Source organism: Tenrec ecaudatus, chromosome 15 (genome assembly GCF_050624435.1).
Source record: "Tenrec ecaudatus isolate mTenEca1 chromosome 15, mTenEca1.hap1, whole genome shotgun sequence".
Lineage (NCBI taxonomy): Eukaryota > Metazoa > Chordata > Mammalia > Afrosoricida > Tenrecidae > Tenrec > Tenrec ecaudatus.
In genome coordinates, this window is record NC_134544.1 from 26,866,143 (window position 1) to 26,888,400 (window position 22,258).

Consider the following 22,258-nt stretch of genomic DNA (forward strand, 5'->3'; position numbering starts at 1 on the left):
TTTCAATTTTTCATTGTAAACTCATAAATGATTAAAATAAGGGAAATCTAGTCGTTTCTAATTTTGCAAAATATTCTGGCAGCTCTGTTCTAACCTGGGGTTCAATAAGCACAGTTAAGATCAATTTCTCTCATTTTAAAAATCAGATTATACTCTGTAATGCACAAACATCGTGTATCTCTCACTTGCTCTAAGACTGAGCAGTGGTGACTGTTTTGTATGCAGTGTTTTGGAAAAGTTCCCTCCCTTAGTCAGCAATTTGTAACTTAGGCCCTCATATGAATTTAGATAATTTTGTCCTTCGTGCTAAAGGAAAGTCAAAATGAGAAAGTTCAAAGCTGGGCAAAACTCTGAAAGCTCTGTTCCGATTGAGGGGATGAAGCCAGTTAAACAGCGGAGACTGAAGACTTGGAGTCTGAGTTCTGTGATCCTCTTTCATGGTTGTCAGAAAACAGAAAAAGAGATCGCAGATCATTGATTCAGACAAGAACTGTCCCAAAGATGGCAGGGGAGAGTATTTGTAGCTTGTTGAGTGGACCATTTCAACATCTGATGCCTTTAGTAGTGAAAAGGTTCACTGAGTCCACCCATAATACATTTCTAATGTCCTCCCTTCCTTGTTGGGTCTTCTAACAAGGAATCTGGATTATTAGCACTCACCAAATTAATAAACTAGCCCTTTTTTTGCTTTGGTTTTAAGACATTTAATAATTTTCTCAAATTAATAGATTGTCTCCTTCCTCAGTGAGGGTAGAATCCCAAAACACTGAGAAAGAGAGGCCTCATGCTGTAGCTTCTTAAATTACACATGAATCAGCCTAATATTAATTTTTCATAGAGTATGATAAGCTAAATATACATTATTGTATATACGACCATAACTCAAAAAAGAAAACTAAGGAGATAGAATCAGAAAGTCAATGTAAGTCATAAACATCAACACTCACTGCCACTGAGTCAGTGCAGACTCACAGAGACCATAGGACAGGCCAGAACCGCCCCTGTGAGTTTCCGAGACTGCAACTCTTTACAGGATAGAAAGCCCCACCTCTCTCTCCCTTGGAGAAGCTGGTGGTTTTGAACTGCTGACCTTGTGGTTTAGCAGCCCAATGCGCAACCACTGTGCCATCAGGGCTAGCACACTAAAGTCTCTGTACCTAGCTGGATCTATCTCTCTGTATCTATATATACAAAGAGCTAGATAACACCCATTTAGGAGTAAGGCAATTGTAACCCAGAATAAGGACTCTACTCTTAATATACTCTTAACAAAGCTAAATGAACAGACTTCACAAAGATAAAAACTTATCTACAAGTAAATCAACTATATGCCAGAACATTTCCATTTCTACTGATATTCCCCATCTGCTTCCTCATTATGTTCATGTTTTTCTTAAATTTTTCAACATTTTAGAATAGCTGTTAATTCCCACATCTCTAAGTTCGCTGTCTACAGACTGACTTCTTTTCCTGCTTGTGCGGGTCGTTTTCTCTTCCTGCTGTATCACACATCTAGTAGTTTTTACTGTTTGCTTGGAATGTCAGATACCACATTGTTGAGTGTTTGGATGTTGTTGTCTTCAATAATTGTTCAGTTTTGTTTTGGCAGAGAGCTAATTTACTTGTGAATCCGTTTTCGGTCTTTGGAAATTGTTCCTTTAGCTCTGTTGGAGTGCACACGGCGCCCTGACACTGAATTACAATGGCCTGGCTCCCAAAGCATGGCCTCGCGTTCAGTGAGTTTTATCTGCCCCCCCCCCCGACTCCCCCGGCTGAGTGGAGCCCCGGCATCTTGTGGCCTTTTATGACCTCCAACATCTCTGTTCAGCTCACAGAGCCTACATAGTTGTCCATTTGCTGTCCCTTGAAGGGCAGTGGTATGGCTTTCCACAGCATGGCTTATTCACGAGGATACTTGTGCACATTTCTAGTGCTCCTCTCTTGCCAGTCTACCCTCTGGTGCTCCCCGCCACCCCCCACCTCCCACACACACAGCGTCCGGCTGCTAGAACAGCTCCACGTCTGCCCCCTCAACTTTGCATGTGTCGGATGCACACAACTTGGTTCTCACCTTGGAGCCCACGGTTTAAAGCATCCTCCTAGGTGAACTCACCATTGTGGGGCTGCTGTGGGGCTTTTCTTGTCTCCTGTGAGAGGGCGGTTCTGCACTGCAGAAGCTGGACCACGGAAAGAAAACGTGTGTGTGTGTGTGTGTGTGTGTTCCCTAATTTTTGTTATATATATACATATATATTTGTCCTAATTTTTAATTGTGTGCAATGTAAGGGTTAGTCTGATACTAGTTATTCCATTGTGGCCAGAGGAAGAAGTCTTTAAAGAGCATATGTTTAAAATGGTTCTTTTTGAGAAATAAGTGAAGAAAAGCCAAAATACAGAATCACAGACTCTGTGTTGTACTAGAGACATGATCTAAGCCAACAAACTTGTTTGAAACTGAGAAAAATTAAATACAACAAACTCAAGTCACTTGTAGTAATAGAGTACTCTGTGAGTTAGTCTTAAATTCGGTCCATGTTGTGGGTGTTCTAAGTCTGCCACTCTGCTTTGCATTGTGGTCATCTTGAAAATGCCACCTATTTTCCCATAATTTCTAATATTAATATTTTATTGATTTTTTCTTTTAAAATCATTTTATTGGCGGCTCATACAACTCTTATCACAATCCATACATCCATCCATTGTGTCAAGGACTTTTGTGCATGTGTTTCCCTCATCATTCTCTAAACATTTCTTTCTACTTGAGCCCTTGCTATCAGCTCCTAATTTTCCCCTCTCTCCCCTCTCCCCCATGAACCCTTGATAATTTATAAATTGTTATTATTTTGTCATATCTTACACCTTCCGACATCTCCGTTCACCCACTTCTCCGCTGTCCGTCCCCCAGGGGGGAGGTTATATGTAGATCCTTGTAATCTGTTCCCTTTCTCCCTCACCTTCCCTCTACCCTCCCAGTATCGCCACTTTCACCACTCACCCTGAGGGGTTTATCTTTCCTGTATTCCCTGTGTTTCCAGTTCCTATCTGTACCTTACATCCTCCGGTCCAGCTGGATTTGTAAGGTAGAATTGGGATTATAGTGGGCGCAGGGGTTGGGGGGGGGCTTTCAAGAACTAGAGGGAAATTGTATGTTTCATCATTGCTACACTGTTCCCCCACTGGCTCGTATCCTCCTGCGGCCTTATGCAAGGGGATGTCCAATTTCCCACAAATGCGCCCTGGGTGCCCACTCCATACTCCCCCTTATTCACAATGCTATGGTTTTTGTTTTGTTTTTGTCTTTGATGCCTGATACCTGATCCCTTCAATACCTTGTGAGCTCACAGGCTGGTGTGCTTCTTCCATTTGGTCTTTGTTGTTTCTTAGTTAGATGACCTCTTGTTTATATTCCAGCCTGTAGGACCTCAGATTGTATATCTTTTGATAGCCAGGTACCATCAGTTTTCTTCACCACCTTTGCTTATGTACCTGCTTTGTCTTCAGCAATCAGTGATCATGTTGGGGTAGGCTGGTGTGCTTCTTCCATGTGGGCTTTGTTGTTTCTCAGCTAGATGGCTGCCTGTTTATCTTCAAGCCTTTAAGACCCCAGATGCTATATCTTTTGATAGTCAGACATAATTTTAAACTGTCAAAACTTTTTGAGTGTGGGGAGGCTGAAGGAAGGCAATGAACAATGGAAGATATGAAATAACAGTAACAATATAGAATTGATTAAGAATTCAGGAAGATGAGAGGATAGGAGAGAAAGGGGAAAAAAGAGCTGATACCAAGGGCTCAAGTAGAAAATGTTTTGGAAATGATAATGGCAACATATGTACAAATGTTCTTGATACAATTGATGTATGAAATGTTATAAGTGCCCCCAATAAAATCATTTTTTTTGAAAAATCATATTTAAAAATATTTTGTACCATATAAATTGTACTAAATTGTTTAAAAACACACACTTCTTTTTCTTCCCTTTTTTTTTTTAAGAACCTGGTAAGTTCAGCATAGGCATCGCTTGACCTTTGTCACATGGTAGCGGTGTCCAAGCAGTGAAGGAAGGGTGGTGCTCACGCCCAAGTATATTCAGGAAGCATTGACGTGCTGAGGGCACGATACAGTGCCGCCCTAACTCTGGAAGACATGGAGTTCTTGTAACTTGACCAGTGTTTTGTTTGTTTTCAGTTTGTTTTCTCTGCTGTCTAAGAAACACAACAAAGTTTTGGAACAAGCCACACAGTCGCTGAGAGGCTCACTGAGTTCCAGTGATGTCCCGCTCCCAGATTATGTAAGTAGTTCCCTCCCTTTGTGAAGCTTGTAGCTAATCATACCCCTCCCTGCAAACAGGACTGATACCGGATGCCCTCTCGCTGTCATCGAGCTGATTCCCACTCATAGCAACCATTTGGACGGGGCACATCTGGGGAGGGGGGGGGCTGTTCCGAGAATGTAGCTCTAAGTTGTCGAAAGCTTGCCTCTCTCCTTGGGAGCAGCTGGTGGTTTCAAACCTCTGACCTGACTGTTAGCCACCCAGCAAGTACCTATCACACCAGTAGGGTCCCTCTGAAACCTTTAATGTGCAAACTTCACTGGTCAAATTGAGAGGGAAACCTTAAATGTGCTTTAACAATCAGTGAGGGAAAATCAACCCCAGATTATTGATCGTAATGAATGATCTTTTCCTAGTCAAGAAATTCACCCCAAGGTAGTTCGGCCAAAGCGAAGGGAAGGGGAGGGGTTGTGTGGGTGGGGTGCAGAGGTTTCTCCCCGAGCTCCAGGAGAGGCCGTGCACCTGGGCTCCACAGAGAACCACAGCCCCAATCGGAAATGGACTGGGTTTAAGAATAGACTTGCCTTCTCAAGGGTGTTCCGTTGCTGGTCTCTGCTGCTGTATTCCACGGCTGCCTTCTCCCGGTCAGCTTTCTCATGTTCCCTTCAGTTCCCTGGGCCCTAAAACAGGAACCCCAACCCTCCCCCACCCCACCCCCACAATGTATTCTTACGTGCTTGGTGCCATGAGCTAAGTAAGCAATGCTTCTTGAGGTTCCGTGGCTCTCACTTGCTAGGGAAAGAGAGTCAGTGTGCCACACTGGAGTGTGGTCAGCCCTGTCACAGGGCCCACCAGTGTCCGATGGCTGGTGTCTGACCCTCTTTAAAGGTGAGGAGCTTCCCAGGCCCCACCCCGTCTCCGAGGATGCTGGTGGACTGCTGTAGGTCAGAGGAAGCACACGACATGTTACTAGGAGGAAGGGACAGTAGGCTCTCCCCTAGGGCAGTCCCGCTACCTTTTATACCTCTTTCTTTTGGGAGATGACCAAGCTGAAAAGAGTCTGGAGACAGAAGAAACCAGCCCATCAACCACCAGACAGCACTTGGTGGCCTGGGCTGATCCTAGAAACTTTGCTAGGGAATTTGAAACACTGCGTCTAAAGCGACAGAACCATACCAGAGAGCTGGGGCCTTGTTTTGCTGGTTTCCTGTGGTTTGTTTCATTTCTAAATGACTGGCTGATAGGAGACTGGGAGCAGCACCCAGGCCGGATATCAGCCCCTGGTAAACAAAGATAGCTGTGTGCAGCCACAGCCTGGCCAGTGCTGGTTTTCTTCCCTTTCATGTAGAGCGGCAGTTCTGGACCTGGGGTTGCAACCCCTTTGGAGAACGAACGACCCTTTCACAGGGGTTGCCTGATTCATAACAGTAGCCAAATGACAGCTACAAAGTAGCAACGAAAATAATTTTATGGTCGGGGGATCACCACAACATGAGGAACTGTACTTAGGGTCACGGCATGAGGAAGGTTGAGAACCACTGATGTGGAGACAGAAAGAGCATATGTGCGTGGGTGGATGTGGGTATCTGTGTCCTATCATCTCATCCAGGTATTAGGTTTATGGTTCCAAAGAGCTTCTCTCTTAAAGAAAATAATAAGGCATCTTTTATCATTTTCCTGCTAGTTAAATTTTGTGAATGTCTAAAAATTAGCGTAATGGCTCCTTCATTCTGTACTTGCCACGTCTTATTCCAGTGAAAGTGCTGCTTTCTAATTGCCCCTTGGAAACGCTAGGTGGGTGTCTGGTGGCAGTGGGAATCATGTCTAGGAACTTGACTGCTGTGTTGGGTCTATCCAGTTGGCATTTGATGTTTGTCATTCGGTCCACAAGAATGCATGAGCTCCGTGGGGGCCGACTAGGCCCTGGCAGCATTCTTCTTGCCGAGGAGACGTCGAATTGACATTGCCTGGAGAAAATGGGTCACACACCATCGTACTTGACAGCCATGGAGTGTTCAGTGAGAGGACAGATCAAACATGCGACTTCTACTCTTGAACTCGCCCGTTTTTAGAGTTTCTGATGGTCTGTTTTCTTCTTGCATACAATTCTCACTGAGTACAGATGGATTTCTTAGAGCGTCTGCTTCCTAGCGATACTGGAGAAATTCCATTTGGAATCCGCCATTCATGGTCCTTATTTTAACATTGGTGTGTATGCAGCTCTGCAGATCACCGCACTTCCCAAGTGGTGGGTTTATGGCAGTGAATCTCGCTGCCTTTCCTCTCAGAGTGGATTGAAGAAGGAGGCTAGGTCCGAGTCAGTAGTCAAGATACGATAACCGTGAGTCATTCCTCCCGCCCCTGGCCTGGAAAGCCATCGAAAGAAAAATAGAAGTTAGCTCTGTGGAATATTTTTCATTCGCCAAGACTTAGTGTTTGTTAGCCATTTCCATTGCTCAAGAGTGGTTTGCACCTTGGAAACCGTGTTCTTACTGTCCTTTTTTAAATTGGCCTCTAACTGAGAAATTAAAATATGTTCCTTCTTTTTTTTCCTCCCTAGAAATTTTACTTGTTAGGTCTCTGCCAGCAACCACACACACACACAAAACCAAAACAACTGTTTCCTGTACTAATGCTTTAGAGCACTTGTTTGTCAAAGATGGAAGGAGTCTGGACACAGCAGTGGATTCCCAGATTCCCAGTTGCTCCAGCAGGACTGAATGGACCCTATTAGCAAGGAGTCTGAATAAGTGCTTTAAAATTCAGATCTGTTTTCCTTCTCACTGTAGTACATAGAGTACTTTCAGTCTATCGGGAGGTTTCCTGAGTTTATTAAGAAAATGTTTGTCCTCATTATACTGTATAATTCACAAGTCAGTTGAGTAACGACATAGAAAGCAAATAACAAGTTATAAAAACATTAATATTAGTGCTGCAGTACAACCCTGACTCTCAAGGGAAACCTGAAACCTTCGCTCAGGTTCTAGATAATGAGGAGACGGCCTCTGCTGCTCCCGGGAAAGTAAAACAGAAATGGAAAAATGGCACTCACGTCCCATCAAGGGGCAGCGCCCCACCTCGGAGCCTGTCTGCCTCTGCGGGGTGAGAAAGGTATGTGGAGAAGCAGGCAGAGCGAATCGGCAACTTGGCATTGCTCTTTGCCTTTCTATCCGGATTTTAAAAATTTACGTCAAATCAAAGGCACGGGAGAGAGTCGTCCAGGAGACTCCCAACAGGATCAGAGCTGATGACTATTGTCACCATGCTCTGTTCTCCTGAGCTCCTAGAAGCATCTTGATAGCTCTTTCAGATGAGAAGAATCTTGGCTTTTATTCTCGGTACAAGCAAGAGTGTTTTACCTTGCTCTGTAGACCTTGGCCCCCGCAATCTGAATCCAGCCTCTCAATGCGAAGCCAAAAGGAGATGGTCAGAGGAGAGCTGAGCCACAGCGAGAGTAACGGCCCGGAGAGTGCACCAGGGATTTGCCAAGCGGCTAGAATGCTTCCAGCCTGCACACGCGTATATCCGTGAGGGTCTCCACGTCTGTCTGAGTAAAGCAGAGGGTCCGTGAAGAGGAGGAGGGAAGACCCTCGGCAGAATGGATTGATATGGTGACTGCAGTAGCGAATGGAAGAGTGGCCATTGGGGGGGGGGGGGGGTGGCCCCTTTGCACAGAGAAAGGGAGGGTCACTGTGAGCCAGAACTGGCAGCAGCAGCCTTTTCTTTGAGAGCCTTGCCCATTAACTTCCACGTTTCTAGCAACATTGTGACGTTTTTCTTCCAGCTCTGTGCCCTTACCAGATTTACTTTAGATAGCCGTAATTCTCCAGAGTCTCTTCAAGGGGACTTCAGTTTTAACTATTTAAAAAACGCACTGCCACTGTGGTAGTTACATAATCTGGTGTCAATTTGAGAGGATTATGAGTGAAGGGGTGGAGTCTGGCCTGTCAATCAAGATATAACCAGTGCAGCCTCTGTGTGGACATGGCCTTCTCCTGAGAATTTTGGGAATTCCTGTATTTCCTCCTTGGAGGCAGGAGACACCTTTCTCCTCTGCTCACTTTCCTTGGAGACACTCTACTGACAAGACACATGATGCTACACCCTGGGAGCTGGAGAGGCCACATAGACCCACTCTGATGCAACCAGACCTCTGGAGCCACAGAAGCCACACACAGACCCCTGCCAGCGCTGAGATGCTTCCAACTCCACTGTACCCACAAGACTTCCTACCCACTGGCTGTGATCTTCCTGCATTTGGCCTCGTTGTATGTGTTTCGTGAGTCTGAAGAGGACTTTACAGATTGGCATCAGACACATGAGCTAATATTGGAATTATGGACTGGATCTGGGTGGGCTGGGATGTTTTCTCAGTATTTAATTGCTCTTTCTTATACACATATAAGTATCCATGAATTTGTTTCTCTAGTCCACCCAGACTGACACAGCCACCAAGTAATTCCAACTGATACTGACCTTCCAAGACTGAGGACAGTTGGATTTCTGAGAGTCTGCATCTTCAAGGGGAGCAAGCCTTTGTGCAGAGGAGTGGCTCAGGGTGTGAAACCCCGACCTTGCCATCCACAGCCCAACGCTGAACCCAGGGCACAGCCAGGCTCCTTGTCCGTTTCTATTCTGTTGCCATCGATTCGATTCTGATGCACAGTGACCCTACTTAGGGTTTCCAAGGCTGTCCATCTTTGCGGGAGGAGACACTCATCTTTCTGTGGAGGACAGCTGGTGGTTGTGAACTGCTGGCCTTGTGGTTATAAGGACGCCACTTAGCCAACATCAGAGAAACAAAAACACGCACTGGAGCCTGTTTGCCAGTAGAACTGCCCTCTATGTATTCCCGAGGCTGTGGCTCTTCTTAGGAGCACAGAGCCTCAACTTTTTCCTGAGGAGCAGCTGGTGAGTTCAAACTGCTGAACTTGCAGTTAGTTAGCCTTCCATTTCAAAACCCACTTTGCCTCCAGGGCACTCCTTCCTTTCCTTAACCACAAGAGGCCCCTTAAACCTTTTTCAGCCTCTCCCCATTATCCAGTTCCAAAACCACTTCCACGTTTGCCCTTTTTGCAGTCCATAGTACTTTCAATATTTTTCTCCAGTATCACAAGTCCAATACATCAATTCCTCCGCGGTCTTCCGCATTCAGTGTCCAACGTTGGCATGCAGATGACGCACTGGAGATTACCGTGGCTTGGGCTGGCCACACCGTAGTCCCCAACGTCACATCCCTGCCCTTCCATGTTCTAGAGGTTTGTGCAGCAGATTTACCCAAGGCTCTCTGACCTCTTGACTGTTGCTTCCATGAGCATTGACTGTGGATCCAAGCAAGGTGAAATCTTCGACAGCATTGTTTCTTTTTTATCATGATGAAGCTGTTTCTCCAGTTGTAAAGATGTTTGTTTTCTTTACAGAATTTACAGCCTGTAATCATTGCTCCTCATCAGCTAGTCCTTCAAGTCCTCTTCACTTTGAGCCAGCAGACTTGTGTCATCTGCATGTCGAGCCGGCTGCTAATAACTCTTTTCTCCAATCCCGATTCCACAATCTTCTTCATATAATCTAGCTTCTCAGCATACAGATTGACTAAGTATAGTGAGAGGATCCAAGCCTAACATATACCTTTATTGAGTTGAAAGCATGCAGTACTTGACCTGTGTACAGGTTCCATGCGAGCACAGTGAAATATTCCCATCTTCTCAAGGCTGTCCATAATTTGTTGGGATCCACACAGTCGAATACCTTGGCATAGTCAGTGAAACACAAGTAAACAGCATTCTGATGCTCTCTGCTTTGAGCCCAATTCCATCCGACATCAGCGATGATCTACCTTGCTCCATAGCCTCTTCTGAATCCAGCCTGAATTTCTGTCAGCTCCCTGGCAGCGTACTGAAAGGTTTTCAGCAAAATTTTACTTGTGTGTGATAATGATACTGTTCTGTAAAATGTGCATTCTGTTGGATCACCTTTCTTTGGATTGGGTACAGATCTGAATCTCTTTCAGTCAGTTGATCAGAGGGCGGTCTTCCACATTTCTTGGCGTAGACGCGTTGAGTACTTCCATGGCTTCATCAGCTTGTTGAAGCACTTCAGTTGGTGTTCCATCAATTCCTGGAGCCTTGTTTTAGGCTGATGTCTTCAGTGTGCAGTGTGGGGCTCTTACATTTTAAGCTAAATTATTCAATTTCTTCCCATATTTATTAATTTGATCTCTATGTCAAAATTAATTCACAGTCAAGAGGTACCAGTAGCATTTTTCTCTTTTCAATCCATATAAATGGAACAATTTATTTACTCTACTTGGTCTGATTTAATCATTTCCTGTCTTAAATTTAACTTCTTAAACAGGAAAGACCATTTATCTAGAATTTAATTTGGGCAAATCATGATTGCTTATCATTATTATTTAATATGGATCCCTAACCCTGGAGTATGTCATTTGACTCACCTTTGCAGTTGATAGCTCTTAGTAATAACATTTTAGTTCTTATTTATAAGTTTTATATCCAGTCTTATACATCTAATTTCTCCAGAAATGCATTATGTGGTTTTCTGACCTGATTTCAAATGAAGGGAAAGTTTTAAATCAGTCACTTTTCTGTCTCCCTGCCCCCTGTTCATTTTATGTCATTTTGGTTTTGAGATTCTTTGAGTTTATTTTTACTCATTAATGCAGATCACAGGTTCCTTTGACTAACTAGACGGTGCACACGTAATAAGGAGAGCTGTCCTTTGTCATGTGTAACCTTGTGCTTTTTCTAAACTTAGTGTCAGAGTAGGAACCCTGGTGGGTTAGTGTTGACCAGTGGACTGTAACCCTCGTGGACGGCAGTTCTAAGCCACCAGCATCTCCACGGGGAAAAGACTGGGCTTTCTACTCCGGGGAACAGTTGTCGTGTCACACATCCACGGGGTGGGGGGGGCACCAAGAGTCAGAGCATTGACTTGATGGCAGCGTATGTCAGAACGCCTTCTCACTGCCCCTGCCCCACCTCCCCCAACACACACGCATACGCTAACAGAAGTATTTTGTGATGCCAGTTGTTGCTGAGAATGTCACTTTAAACTGTTGCCAGAGTACTGGAGACTGATGGGGACCTAAAGTTCACACAGCACAGCAACCTTTGACATACTGTCACATCCAGGGAGCTTAAAGTTAAGAAAGTTGTGCCTGGTACAATTGTTGCTTTTAGATAGTGTGAGCTTAAAACAGTTATTTCTGGGTGTTGACTTTACATATATTTCTTCCCATAATAATGACATTAGTCAGACTGTTGTTAAAACTCAATTTGGGAATTACTTTAGCATGGATTGAGAGGTAAAGATGAATGAGCTATAAGCCCTCTATGCAAAGAATCTAAAAGACTGGTTGAAGCAACCACAAAACTGGATTAAAATCCAACCTCCCACCTTGCTGTTGTGAGGAGCCATCAAGTCCACGCGGACTCAGCGGCCCTATGTACGACTGAACAGTGCCTGCTCCTGCGTCATCCACGGGTTGTTGTGTTTGAGCAGCTACTCTACCGTCTCCTTGATGGTCTTCCTCTTTTTACTGATCCGCTCTTCTCCAGCGATGGGTCTCCCCCGGTCACGTATTCAAAGCACGTGGGACAAAATCTTCCCATCCTCAACTTTAAGGCGCATGCTAGCTGTCCTTCCGATACAGATTTAATTTGTTCTTCTTGCAGTCTACGGTATTTTCAGTATTCGCCACAGTGAACACAGTAATTCAAATATGTCCATTCTTCTTTGCTCTTCCGTAGCCATGTCCCAGTTCTCGCAGGTGTGTGAAGCGATTGAGAGAAAAGGCCATGACCCGGAAGCTGGCACATCTTCGTCCTCAGAGTGTGTCATTTTAAAGAGGGCTTGGGTGCAGATTTGTCAGTGCAGCCAGCCATTGACTGACTGCTTCCAAGGGCATTCACTGTGGATCCGTACACAGTGAAACTCTCAACCCCCTCTGTCTTTGCTCCATTTATCATGAGGTTACAGCTGTTTGGGGTCCAGTTGTAAGAATTTTGTTTTTATATTGAGTTACAAACCATACTGAAGACTGCGGTCTTGGATTTTCATTAGCACGTGCCTCAAGTGTTTTGCTTTTAGCGCATCAAGTTGTGCCTTCTCTGTAGATCTCAGCTCATTAAGAAGCCTTCCTCCACCCTGATGCCCCATTCTTTGTTATGTGGCCCAGCTTCTTACGTACTAGCTCGGCCTCATACACACTGAGTGCACAGGTGAAAAGATACAGCCGTGGGGCACACCTGACCTGACTTAACCCATGCAGTCTTCCCATGAGCACAATGAAGTATTCTTTTGATTTTTGAAGCATCCTTGAATTAATACTGTTAGGTAGGGAAAATAGATGTCTTGAGTAACAACTTTAAAAACTGCTAAAGTCTGTTCGATACGCAGTTACACAAAAATATGTGTGTGCTTCAGCTCTATATAAGAGCAAGAGCCGGAAGCAAGCAAAATATCCATCAATATCAAACCAGTGGCCACTCAATGCCATGCCAATCAACCCCACAAAAAGATGCGGAACCACTCCCTAGGGTGCCTGAGAGCACTACTACCACAGCTGCTGCCGCTACCTCCCCCTCCTCCTCTTCCCCCTCCCCATCCTCCTTCCCCTCTTCCTGAAGGAGCAGCTGACAGGCTAGGCCTCCTGGCCTTTCAGTTAGCAGCTCACTGGAACCCCTCTGCCCCAGGGACCCTTCCATCCATCCGTTGGGGATGCAGAAAACAACTTGCGGCCTTTTGGGGCTTTAATGAGTTAATCTGTGTACAGTGATATAAAAAGATATCTATCCTAAATAAATCAATATAAAAATAAAAGTGGGTGAGAGTACCATATAGAGCAGGGGTGTCAAGCTCAATTAAAACATGGGCCCTTTGGTGCAACAGGCAAGATTCATGCAGGCCACATCACCTTTACAAATATTGTTAAATTTATATTTTGAAGTGAGGATTCAGGAATATTGATAGGATAATTGAAACACTATATAATTGCTTTTATTTAAACATTGATTTTATTTAATGTATTTATAAAACTAAAATTATTCTTTTTTTACCCGAAATTTGCCAGTGCTTTCCTCCTACTAGTTTTCACTGACCTCTTATGTTGTGACCGGAAAATACAACAAAGTAACTAATAAAAATCACAAAGTGTTGGACAGCTGACAAACGTGATGCACAATTGTAATGGTTCCCCTCTAAAAATGTTAACTGGTGCTGCCACCAGGTGTGATTCATAACAGCACAGCCCAGAGCGCTCTTTTGGACCTTTTCGCTATTGGAATCTGTCTACATTATGTGACACTGAGAGTGGCAGACACATGGCTTCAAATATCACCGGAACTGAGCGCATTTATACATGTCCACAGGCCCTCCGGAAAGACACTGAATCACCTGTATACTCGTCTTCAGTGGGTAAAGGGTTAACAAGAGAATTGTGTGTACGGTATTACCTCGATCTCCCCTAAGCGCTGTTTTCTTTGTAACAGTGTTTTCTATTTTTATTTTATTTCAGAGCATCGCAGGCCACAAAAAATTACCTTGGGGGTGGCATGTGGCCCGCGGGCCACCAGTTTGACACCATGTATGTACGGTACATGGATGCTTTAAAGTGTGCACTCAATTTTCTTCTGAAATGGTACACGAGACCACTCACTCCTCAGTGGTTAGCAGTTGGACTGCAGGGTCCCAGCGTTTTAGAAAGGAGAACGTACACTTTTACCTGATGTTCTTCTCGTTAGATAGAAAGTCCCTCTGTTCCCACCCTAGTCTTTTCCTCAGTTCTCTTTCCCTCCCACTCTTCCTTCTTTATTATTTTGCCTTGGTTTTAGACTTTACACAAGGTTTTAAAAGAATTTCTATGTACCTTTCACCCAGCTGTTCCCTTTTGTTCGTGCCTTACATAACCAGAGAACATTTACAAAAACTAACAAATGAACCTTGGTCCAGTGTTCTCAGCGAAAGCGCTTCTCTCCTTGGGATGTCACCAGCAATGCGAGCCTGTGCTGGGGTCCCAAAGCAGCTCCCACAGGGACTTGTGTTGTCACATCGCCCTGGTCTTCCAAGACCTGGATACTTTCCAGGGCTCTTGGTCAGGTAGTTGGTAGATTTTTCCTGGTGTTCTAATGGTTAGTGTGAGTCGGGCATTATTGGGAAGGACATTGCCGAGGCTCTGTGTCCTCGGGGAGTACAAGATGTTAGTAATGTTATCACTGGTTTCCTCTGATCGCTTCCACCAAGGTCCGAGTCTGCCAAGATGCTCTACTGTAAACTCGCTGATTTTCCCTTTGTAATTAATACATAGTGAGGGGTGGGGGCGGCGTTCTATGCAAGATCTTATTTCTGCTTAAACATTTTCCTACAGATTTTAGCATCCGTTGGTGGGTCTTGCCTGCGCTGTCATCCTGTGGTGTTCTGGTAGTGATTTTGGTTCTTTGCTTCGCTCGTGCGTTAGAATTCTTCTTCCCAGCGTGTCCGTTCACGCCAGCATTAGTGGGTGTCAGTGAGACTCGTGGGCAGCATACGTTTCATTCTTGGTGTTATACCAGAGCTGCTCTTTATCGTAGCACTCACGTGGCCCCCTGTGGCCCTGCCTTCCATTATGTCCCGTCCTTTTCTTTCGGGTTTTGGAGCCATCAGGCACGTGCCCTGAAATACAAGAGAGCCCCTTAGATCAGCTAGCTCTCCAAAGGAGGCAGAACTTGATAGGTACTGGCCTAACTCAAACGTTGGTATTCAAAACAAAACCAGTCAAGTCTTGTAACTGGTTTTGTTTTTCACTGATGGTCCCAAGCCCCTCACCGATCGGGTTCCCAGAAGTCTCTTCTTCATTCAGTACGGGTGGCTTGTGGGTGTGTTTGAATGTGGGCCATAAACTCGAATGTCATTCCACGCTCGGAATGCTCTCCTGTCCCTCCTTCGTTAGCCCTTCAGCCCAGCACTTAGACGGAGGGGTAAGGAGTCGGGGGTGGGTGGGGATTTAAGGCTGGGAGCCTTCACTCTCATTTTAGAAAGTTATTTGTGTTATCTCGGTTTTAAAAAGCATGTTCCCTGTAGTTACGCAGCAGCCCGTCTCAACAGTGGGCTTCAGGCATAAGATCCATACTTGAACGGTGACCGTGGTTCTTTTCACCCCCTGTCCTTCTCCCCACCCTCTGACCCCACTCCTTCCCTGTGGCCTCTTCAGTCTCTCTCTCTCTCTCTGTTTCTCCTTTCACAATCGTGGTGTCATTAAATATTTCGGTTAAGGGTGACCAACTTGGCTAGGCATTGTGCACTCTGCCAGGCCGTGCAATATTCCCCACTGGATGAATGTAGCAGCCTTGATCTGTTCCTTGACAGGCGGAGCTTTAGGCGGTTGCCGTGCTTTCACTATGATGGAAATGGCTGTGATAAACAGGTGTGCTTATGTCCGTCTGTCTGTCTTGTTCTTTATTTCTTCAGGCTATGTACCCAGCTAGAGGGATTGCAGGATCATCAGGTACTTGTGTTTGTGTGTGTTTAAGGAAATGCCACACTGATTCCCATAGTGGTTGTACAAACAATCCCACAGTCGCACCAGCGCTGGATGAGTGTTCCAGTCTCTCCACATCCTCTCCAGCATTGAGTATTTTATTTTTCTGAGTTTTGCTAAGGGTGTCGGTGTGAGGTGGCACCTCATAGTTGTTTTAATTGGCATTTCTCTTAATTGCTAATGAACTTGAACATGCCTTCACATGGTTGCTGCCACCTGGATGTCAGGTTTGATAAAGTTTCTGTTTGCATCTTGTCCCACTACAGTTGACGTTAAAAGGGAAAGAAAGCCTCTAGCAAGTGGCCCCTCCTGCGCCTCCACCCCTCAATTAAAACCAGGACTGACTGTAGCAGAGCAAGACTGATGTTCTGGGTTATTTTGTAGCATGTCTCTAGATACTCTTCAGAATTCAAAGTTCCAAAATTATTCTGAGAGATGCAGCATTTCTCAAGATAAATGCTTCCGATGAGTATATTCAGTTGGATGGCCTTTCTGTTTGTTTGTTTGTTTGTTGTTTGTTTTAAATGGCCTCCTTTTTAGAAAGCACCCCCTGTGGATGGGAAAAACTTTCTTTATTCCCTCAGAGGAAGTTTGTCTTTTGTTCCTTTTTACCGAGAATGCTGTTTTTGAATTGTCATTAAAAATACTTAATAATATTTATGATTCTTCGCATAGTCTAGAAAAGAGGTTCGGATGTGCTTGCGTGGAGATCTGGCAATGATTAATTAACCTTGAGTCCAGTTTAAAAAATACAAAGGGGGCGGTGGGAGGCATGCATGTTAAATTCAGTAGCAACATGTGATAGATTTATTAAAATCATTGATCACAGGCTCTTATTTTTTCCCCTTCTTATACAAGTGGAAAAAAGAATTTACCTCTGAAGCACTGATTTACAAATTCTCTTTATCATGGTGTTTCCATATTTCCCTTTATTGGTGTAAGAAATTCATATCCCAGCGTTCTGTTTGCCCGCTTTGTGTTCTCCCTCTCTCCCTTTCTGCCTGAGCTTGTAGTTCCTAATAGGAAGAAAAGAAGTCTACTATTTGGAATTTTCTTTGATTTATCCTTGATTTACATGGCAAATAGAAAGCAGCTGTCTGTTTAAGCATCTAATTCTTAAAACCATAGTCCCCCCTCCAGCGTCATCTGGAAACAATGTAGCTTATAAAACAAAGCTCAGAAGAAAAGGCAATGTTTGTTTTATGTGGGATGAATGATTTCAGTCAGGGTCCTTTAATTCGGCCATTATGAGGGTTATTAAAAAGCAGTATTACAAAAGAGGTTTACATGAAAAGAATTATTTTTTTTGAGCTGGTATCTTATTATTATAGTTGATTATAGTCAAAGCTGCAAATGTTTTATAAATGGCACTTTATTTTCATTTCTCCAAATAGGACCCCAAAAAACCAGTAATCTTACTCACTGTGTGAGTGGAAATGCAGCTCTCTCCTTAGCTGATTGAATTTCTGAAAACAAATTGTATTTTAGAATTCCACTCTGCCTGTTTTTCTGGGAAATTTCATGGTTTCTGAAAAAATCGTGGAAGGGGCCCTTCTATGAAAATTCATGGAAGGGGAAATCCTTACAGGAATGCCCATCTTCATCTAGATGCAGAGGGTGGCCATGAGCAACCCAGAGTGCAAGTCCACTGGAGGGTAGATTAGAGGAGGGCAGTAACGGGAGATGAAGTTAAATCCCAGATGGCTTCTTAATGTATTCATATTTGATCCGCCTTCTGTGGAGGGGATTGGACTGTGCAGTCCTGGGAAGTGGTGCATCTTGGGAGGAGGAGGTGGTGCCGGTGCCCTTGAGTTGGTTGTGACTCCTAGCACCTCCACCCACAGCAGAGCACGGTCTCACACCTGTGTTGGAGCCACTGTGTCAGTCCACTTCACCAAGGGTCTTCCTCTCAGCCAAGCAAGATGTCCTTCCAGGGACTGCTCTCCTCTGGTAACATGTCCAAATGCGGGAGACACCCTTTTGCTCTCAGGAGGTAGAAAGACAAAGCACCTTGTGCTCTGTCGGTTACCCAAAGCTTCGGTAATTAAAGGATATTCGTTTCCCTGATTTACTTGTTAATACAACAAAGCAGTTATTTTTTTTAATGTAATGACTACTTTTTTTTAATCGTTGGGGGTTCGTACAACTCTTATCACAATCCATGCATCCATCCATTGCGTCAAGCACATTTGTACTTTTGTGGCCATCATCATTCTCAAAACATTTGCTTTCTATTTGTGCCCTTGGTATCAGCTCCTTATTTTCCCCTCCCTCCCCACATCCCCTCCCTCATGAGCCCTTGATAATTTATAAATTGTTATTATTTTGTCATATCTTACACTGTCCGACATCTCCCTTCACCCACTTTTTTCTGTTGTCTGTCCCCCAGGATTATATGTAGATTCTTGTAATCGGTTCCCCCTTTCTACCCCACCTTCCCTCCACCCTCCTGGTATCACCACTCTCACCACTGGTCCTGAAGGGTTCATCTGTCCTGGATTCCCTGTGTTTCCAGTTCCTATCTGTACCAGTGTATATCTCTGGCCTAGCCAGATTTGTAAGATAGAATTGGGATCATGATAGTGGGGCTGGGGGGTTAGTAAAGAACTAGAAATAAGTTGTATATTTCATTGGTGCTACACTGCACCCTGACTGACTCATCTCCTTTCTGCCACCCTTCTGTAAGGGGATGTCCATAGGATGGACTTTGGGTCTCTAGTCTGCACTCCCCCTCATTCCCAATGATATGATATTTTGTTCTTCTTGATGCCTGATACCTGATCCTATCAACACCTTGTGATCACACAGGCTGGTGTGCTTCTTCCTTGTGGGCTTTGTTGCTTCTCAGCTCGATGGCAGAGCAGTGATTTTTGGATAGCTTATTTCTAAGAACTAGAGGGTTAGCCCTTAGCTGTACTTGGTTCCACAGAATTAAAGGTTCTTCGCGTGTTTCTTGAGTGATCAATAGTGCTGGCACGCTTCCTTATTTTATTTTCACGTAAATGAGTCTCTCACCTGGAGCCCTGTGTGGTCTCAAATATGTGTGTTCACTGAGGTCATGAGGAAGGTGTTACTGTATGTTACTCTGAAACGAGTCTGTCTCTCTGGGCTTTTTTACAATTAGCTGACCAGTGTAGTGATTGAATTAATGATTCATCTTCTTCAGAATCATGTGTGAAACGTAAATCGCACGGTGCCTCTGTCATTGCCTGCTAACCCTCTTACACAGCTGTCTCACACTAGTCAGTGAATTCAGATTATACAGGAGTAACTTTTGTTTCATTACTATCTTGTGCTTTAAAATCTATACTGTCCCTGGGTGGCACAAACAATGAACACTACTGCTAACTGAAAGGTTGGGGGTTCCAGTCTACCCACAGAGCCTCTCAAGAAAGACCTGCTGGTATACTTAGATACACACACACACACACACACACAGCCATTGAAGTCCCTATGGAATACAGTTCTCTCTGGCACAGTATCTCCATCAGTCTGAATCAAAGGGGCAGCAACTATACTAGCTCGTTACATACCAGCTCGTTACATGTTCTAAATCTGAATGGGTCCCATGCTCATTGTACATACATCCTATGTAGTTTCTAGAATTCTCCAGGTCAGCAAATTGCCATTACGGAAGGTGATAACACATATACAAACACGTTCTGCCCTTGGGATTCCTTATGCTTTCATTCAACAAGCAATGTGATGAACACCTGTTATGGTCCAGGCAATTGTCTGCTCTACGAAGATGTCAGTGAAAGTAAAAGCCTGTCCTGATAAAGCTTATATTGTAGTGAAATACAGTGATGAGATGGGTGGCTGAATAAATGAACAAATGGGTGAGATGTTAGAAACTACTAACAAATCTCATGGGAACATGAAGCCGTTTAGAGGGGTAGGAAGTGCTGTTTGTTGATGGGGAAGGAAGCTCAGAAATGGTGGCCAGTGGAGTGTGTGCCTGCAGAGAGGCTGAGACTTGATGGAAAGGGAGCAGGTATCTAGGAAAGTGTGATCTAGGCAGGGGAGGGGGGAGGGGGAATATAACAGCTGAGGCGGGGCCCTCAGGGAAGAGAAGATCGGTTCATATGTACCATGGTCTTGAGTGGATGCTAATTGAGGAGTGGCCCCGAAAGTTTTGCATAAAGCAATAACCTACAAATTAGAAGACCTGAGTTCAGTTTTTTTAACTACCTTCAGTTTGCTGTACGCTTTAGCAACTTATTTTACCATTATTTCCTTTGATTTCTTTGTATTTAAAATGTACTGTAAAGTCATTTCGGATTGGTTTCGCGTTCCTCAGCTCTATCATTTTCTTCTCTTACCATTTTCGTGACTAGGCGGTAGGCAGTACAGAGAGAGGGATTAGCCTAAGATCGTCATGGTGCACAGGAGCGGAAACCCTGCTCGTGTTGCATGTCGTGTGAACGATGGTTTGTGCGACCCATCCGTAAGACATTGTGGATGTGTGCTCTACAGGCAAACAGCAATAGTTGCCTGGATGCATGAAGCTGCTCCAAGGGAGATAGAAAATGATACCAACTTTGTCTTTAGGAATTGGACGCAGCAGTTTGTAGATAGCACAAATATTAACGTATTAGAGGTAAAATAAGTATCAGCTTACAGTTTTGCAGAATACTATAAACGAAAGGCTCCCTTTAGAATGTGTCATACAAGGTTGTTTTTGTAAACATTTTTTATCACTGCATCGGGGCGGGGTGTCTTACAAATCTTGTGACAATCCATTATTTGGTTGTATTAAGCACACTTGTACATATGTTGCCATCAACATTTCCAAAACATTTTCTTTCTACTTGAGCCCTTGGTATCTGCTCCTCTTTCTTCCCCTCTCTCCCCTCCCACCCTCGTGACTCCTCGATCAATTATATATTGTTGTTGTTATTTCGTGTCTTACACTGTCTGTTGTCTCCCTTCAGCCACATTTCTGTTATTCATCCTCCGGGGGAGGGAGGGATACATATCCAACCTTGTGATGAGTTCTCCCTTTCTCCCCCTCCCCACTGTCCCCCTACCTTCCTGAGACGGCTACTCCCACTACTGTTCCTGAATTCCATGTGTCCAGAGCTCATATCTGTACCAGTGTATGTTGTCCGGTCTAGCCAGATTTGTTAAGGTAGAGCTAGGTCATGGGGGTGGGGTGGGGTGGGGGCAGCATTCAGGAACTAGAGGAATGATATGTGTTTCTTCAGTGCTATAATGCACCCTGGTTGAATTGTCCCTTCCTTGTAACCCTTCTATGGGGGGATATCTAATTGTCCACAGATGGGCTTTGGGTGTCCACTTTAGTTTCTCCCCCCCCCAATTCACATCAATGTAATTGTTTGCTTTACATCTTTTGATACCTGATCCCATCAACACCTCATGATCACACAGACTGGTACGCTTCTTCCATGTGGGCTTATTTGCTTCCCTGCTAGAAATCTGCTTGTTTAACTTCAAGCCTTTAAGATCCCAGATACTTTATCTTTTAATAGCCGGTCACCATCCACCTCCTTCACCACATTTGCTTATGTACTCTCTTTGTCTTCAGTGATCATGTCAGGAAGGTGAGTATCAAATAGTACCAGGTTATCAGAACAAAGTGTTCTTGTGTTTAGGGAGGCCTTGAGCAGAGGCCCAAAGTCCATCTGCTATCTTAATGCTTTACATGTCTACCTTGGTCTCTATCCCTTTCATTATAATGTAAATAGTGTATTTGGGAGGGGGGAGTGGGGAAGTAGGGGTAAAATGAGGAGCCGATGTTAAGGGCTCATGTAGAAGGCAGATGTTTTGAGAATGATGATGGCAACAAATGCTTGACACAATAGACGTATATATGGATTGTGATAAGAATTGTACGAGCCCCCATTAAAATGATTTTTAAAATAAAGTAGTGTATTTACATACATACATACCTATAGCTATACCTCTATAAATGGCTTTTGCCTCCCACTTATTTCCTCTATTTCCATTCACCTTCCCCTTGTCCCACTATCAGACTCACCCTCCACTCAGCTCTCAGTAATTCCTCTTGGAGACAGTACGTGTGATCAAACCACACCACGCCTCATTGCCATCATTTTTAGATCTCTTGTTGTTCCCTCATCCCTCAATTTGTTGGCTTCCTACTCCCCTTCCCTGCCCTGTCCTCTCCCTTGTCACCCCAGGACCAAGTTCTGTTGTTTTCTCCTCGAGGTTGTTTGTCCTGCCTATCGAGCTAGACATAGGGGAAGAGGAAGATAAATAGTGCAAGATCTGTCTGTTGACCCTTATGAGTGTTTTCTAATAGGGTCAATGAGGTGCCAAGCCCTGTCCCCTGAGTCAGAAGTCTGTTTTCAGGATTCCTCGGGGACTTGGTGACTTTACTCCCCTTGAGGGCAGCAGGACGTCATACAAACTAATTAACTAGTAAAACATATTGTTGAGAACAAGGGAGGTTGGAGCAGAGACCCAAA

The 22,258-nt window shown here is 44.4% G+C and overlaps 1 protein-coding gene across 5 annotated transcripts in view; it reads left to right on the plus strand.

Annotated features, from left to right (window-relative positions):
- The window catches only part of DYM (dymeclin), a 296,719-nt gene that overhangs the window by 198,514 nt on the left and 75,947 nt on the right, over positions 1-22,258 (plus strand). For all 5 annotated transcript variants that reach the window (XM_075532630.1, XM_075532631.1, XM_075532626.1 and 2 more), the window contains exon 14: positions 4,189-4,291. In XM_075532630.1, coding sequence (XP_075388745.1) covers positions 4,189-4,291 — 103 coding nt within the window. The remainder of the gene's footprint in view (positions 1-4,188; positions 4,292-22,258) is intronic.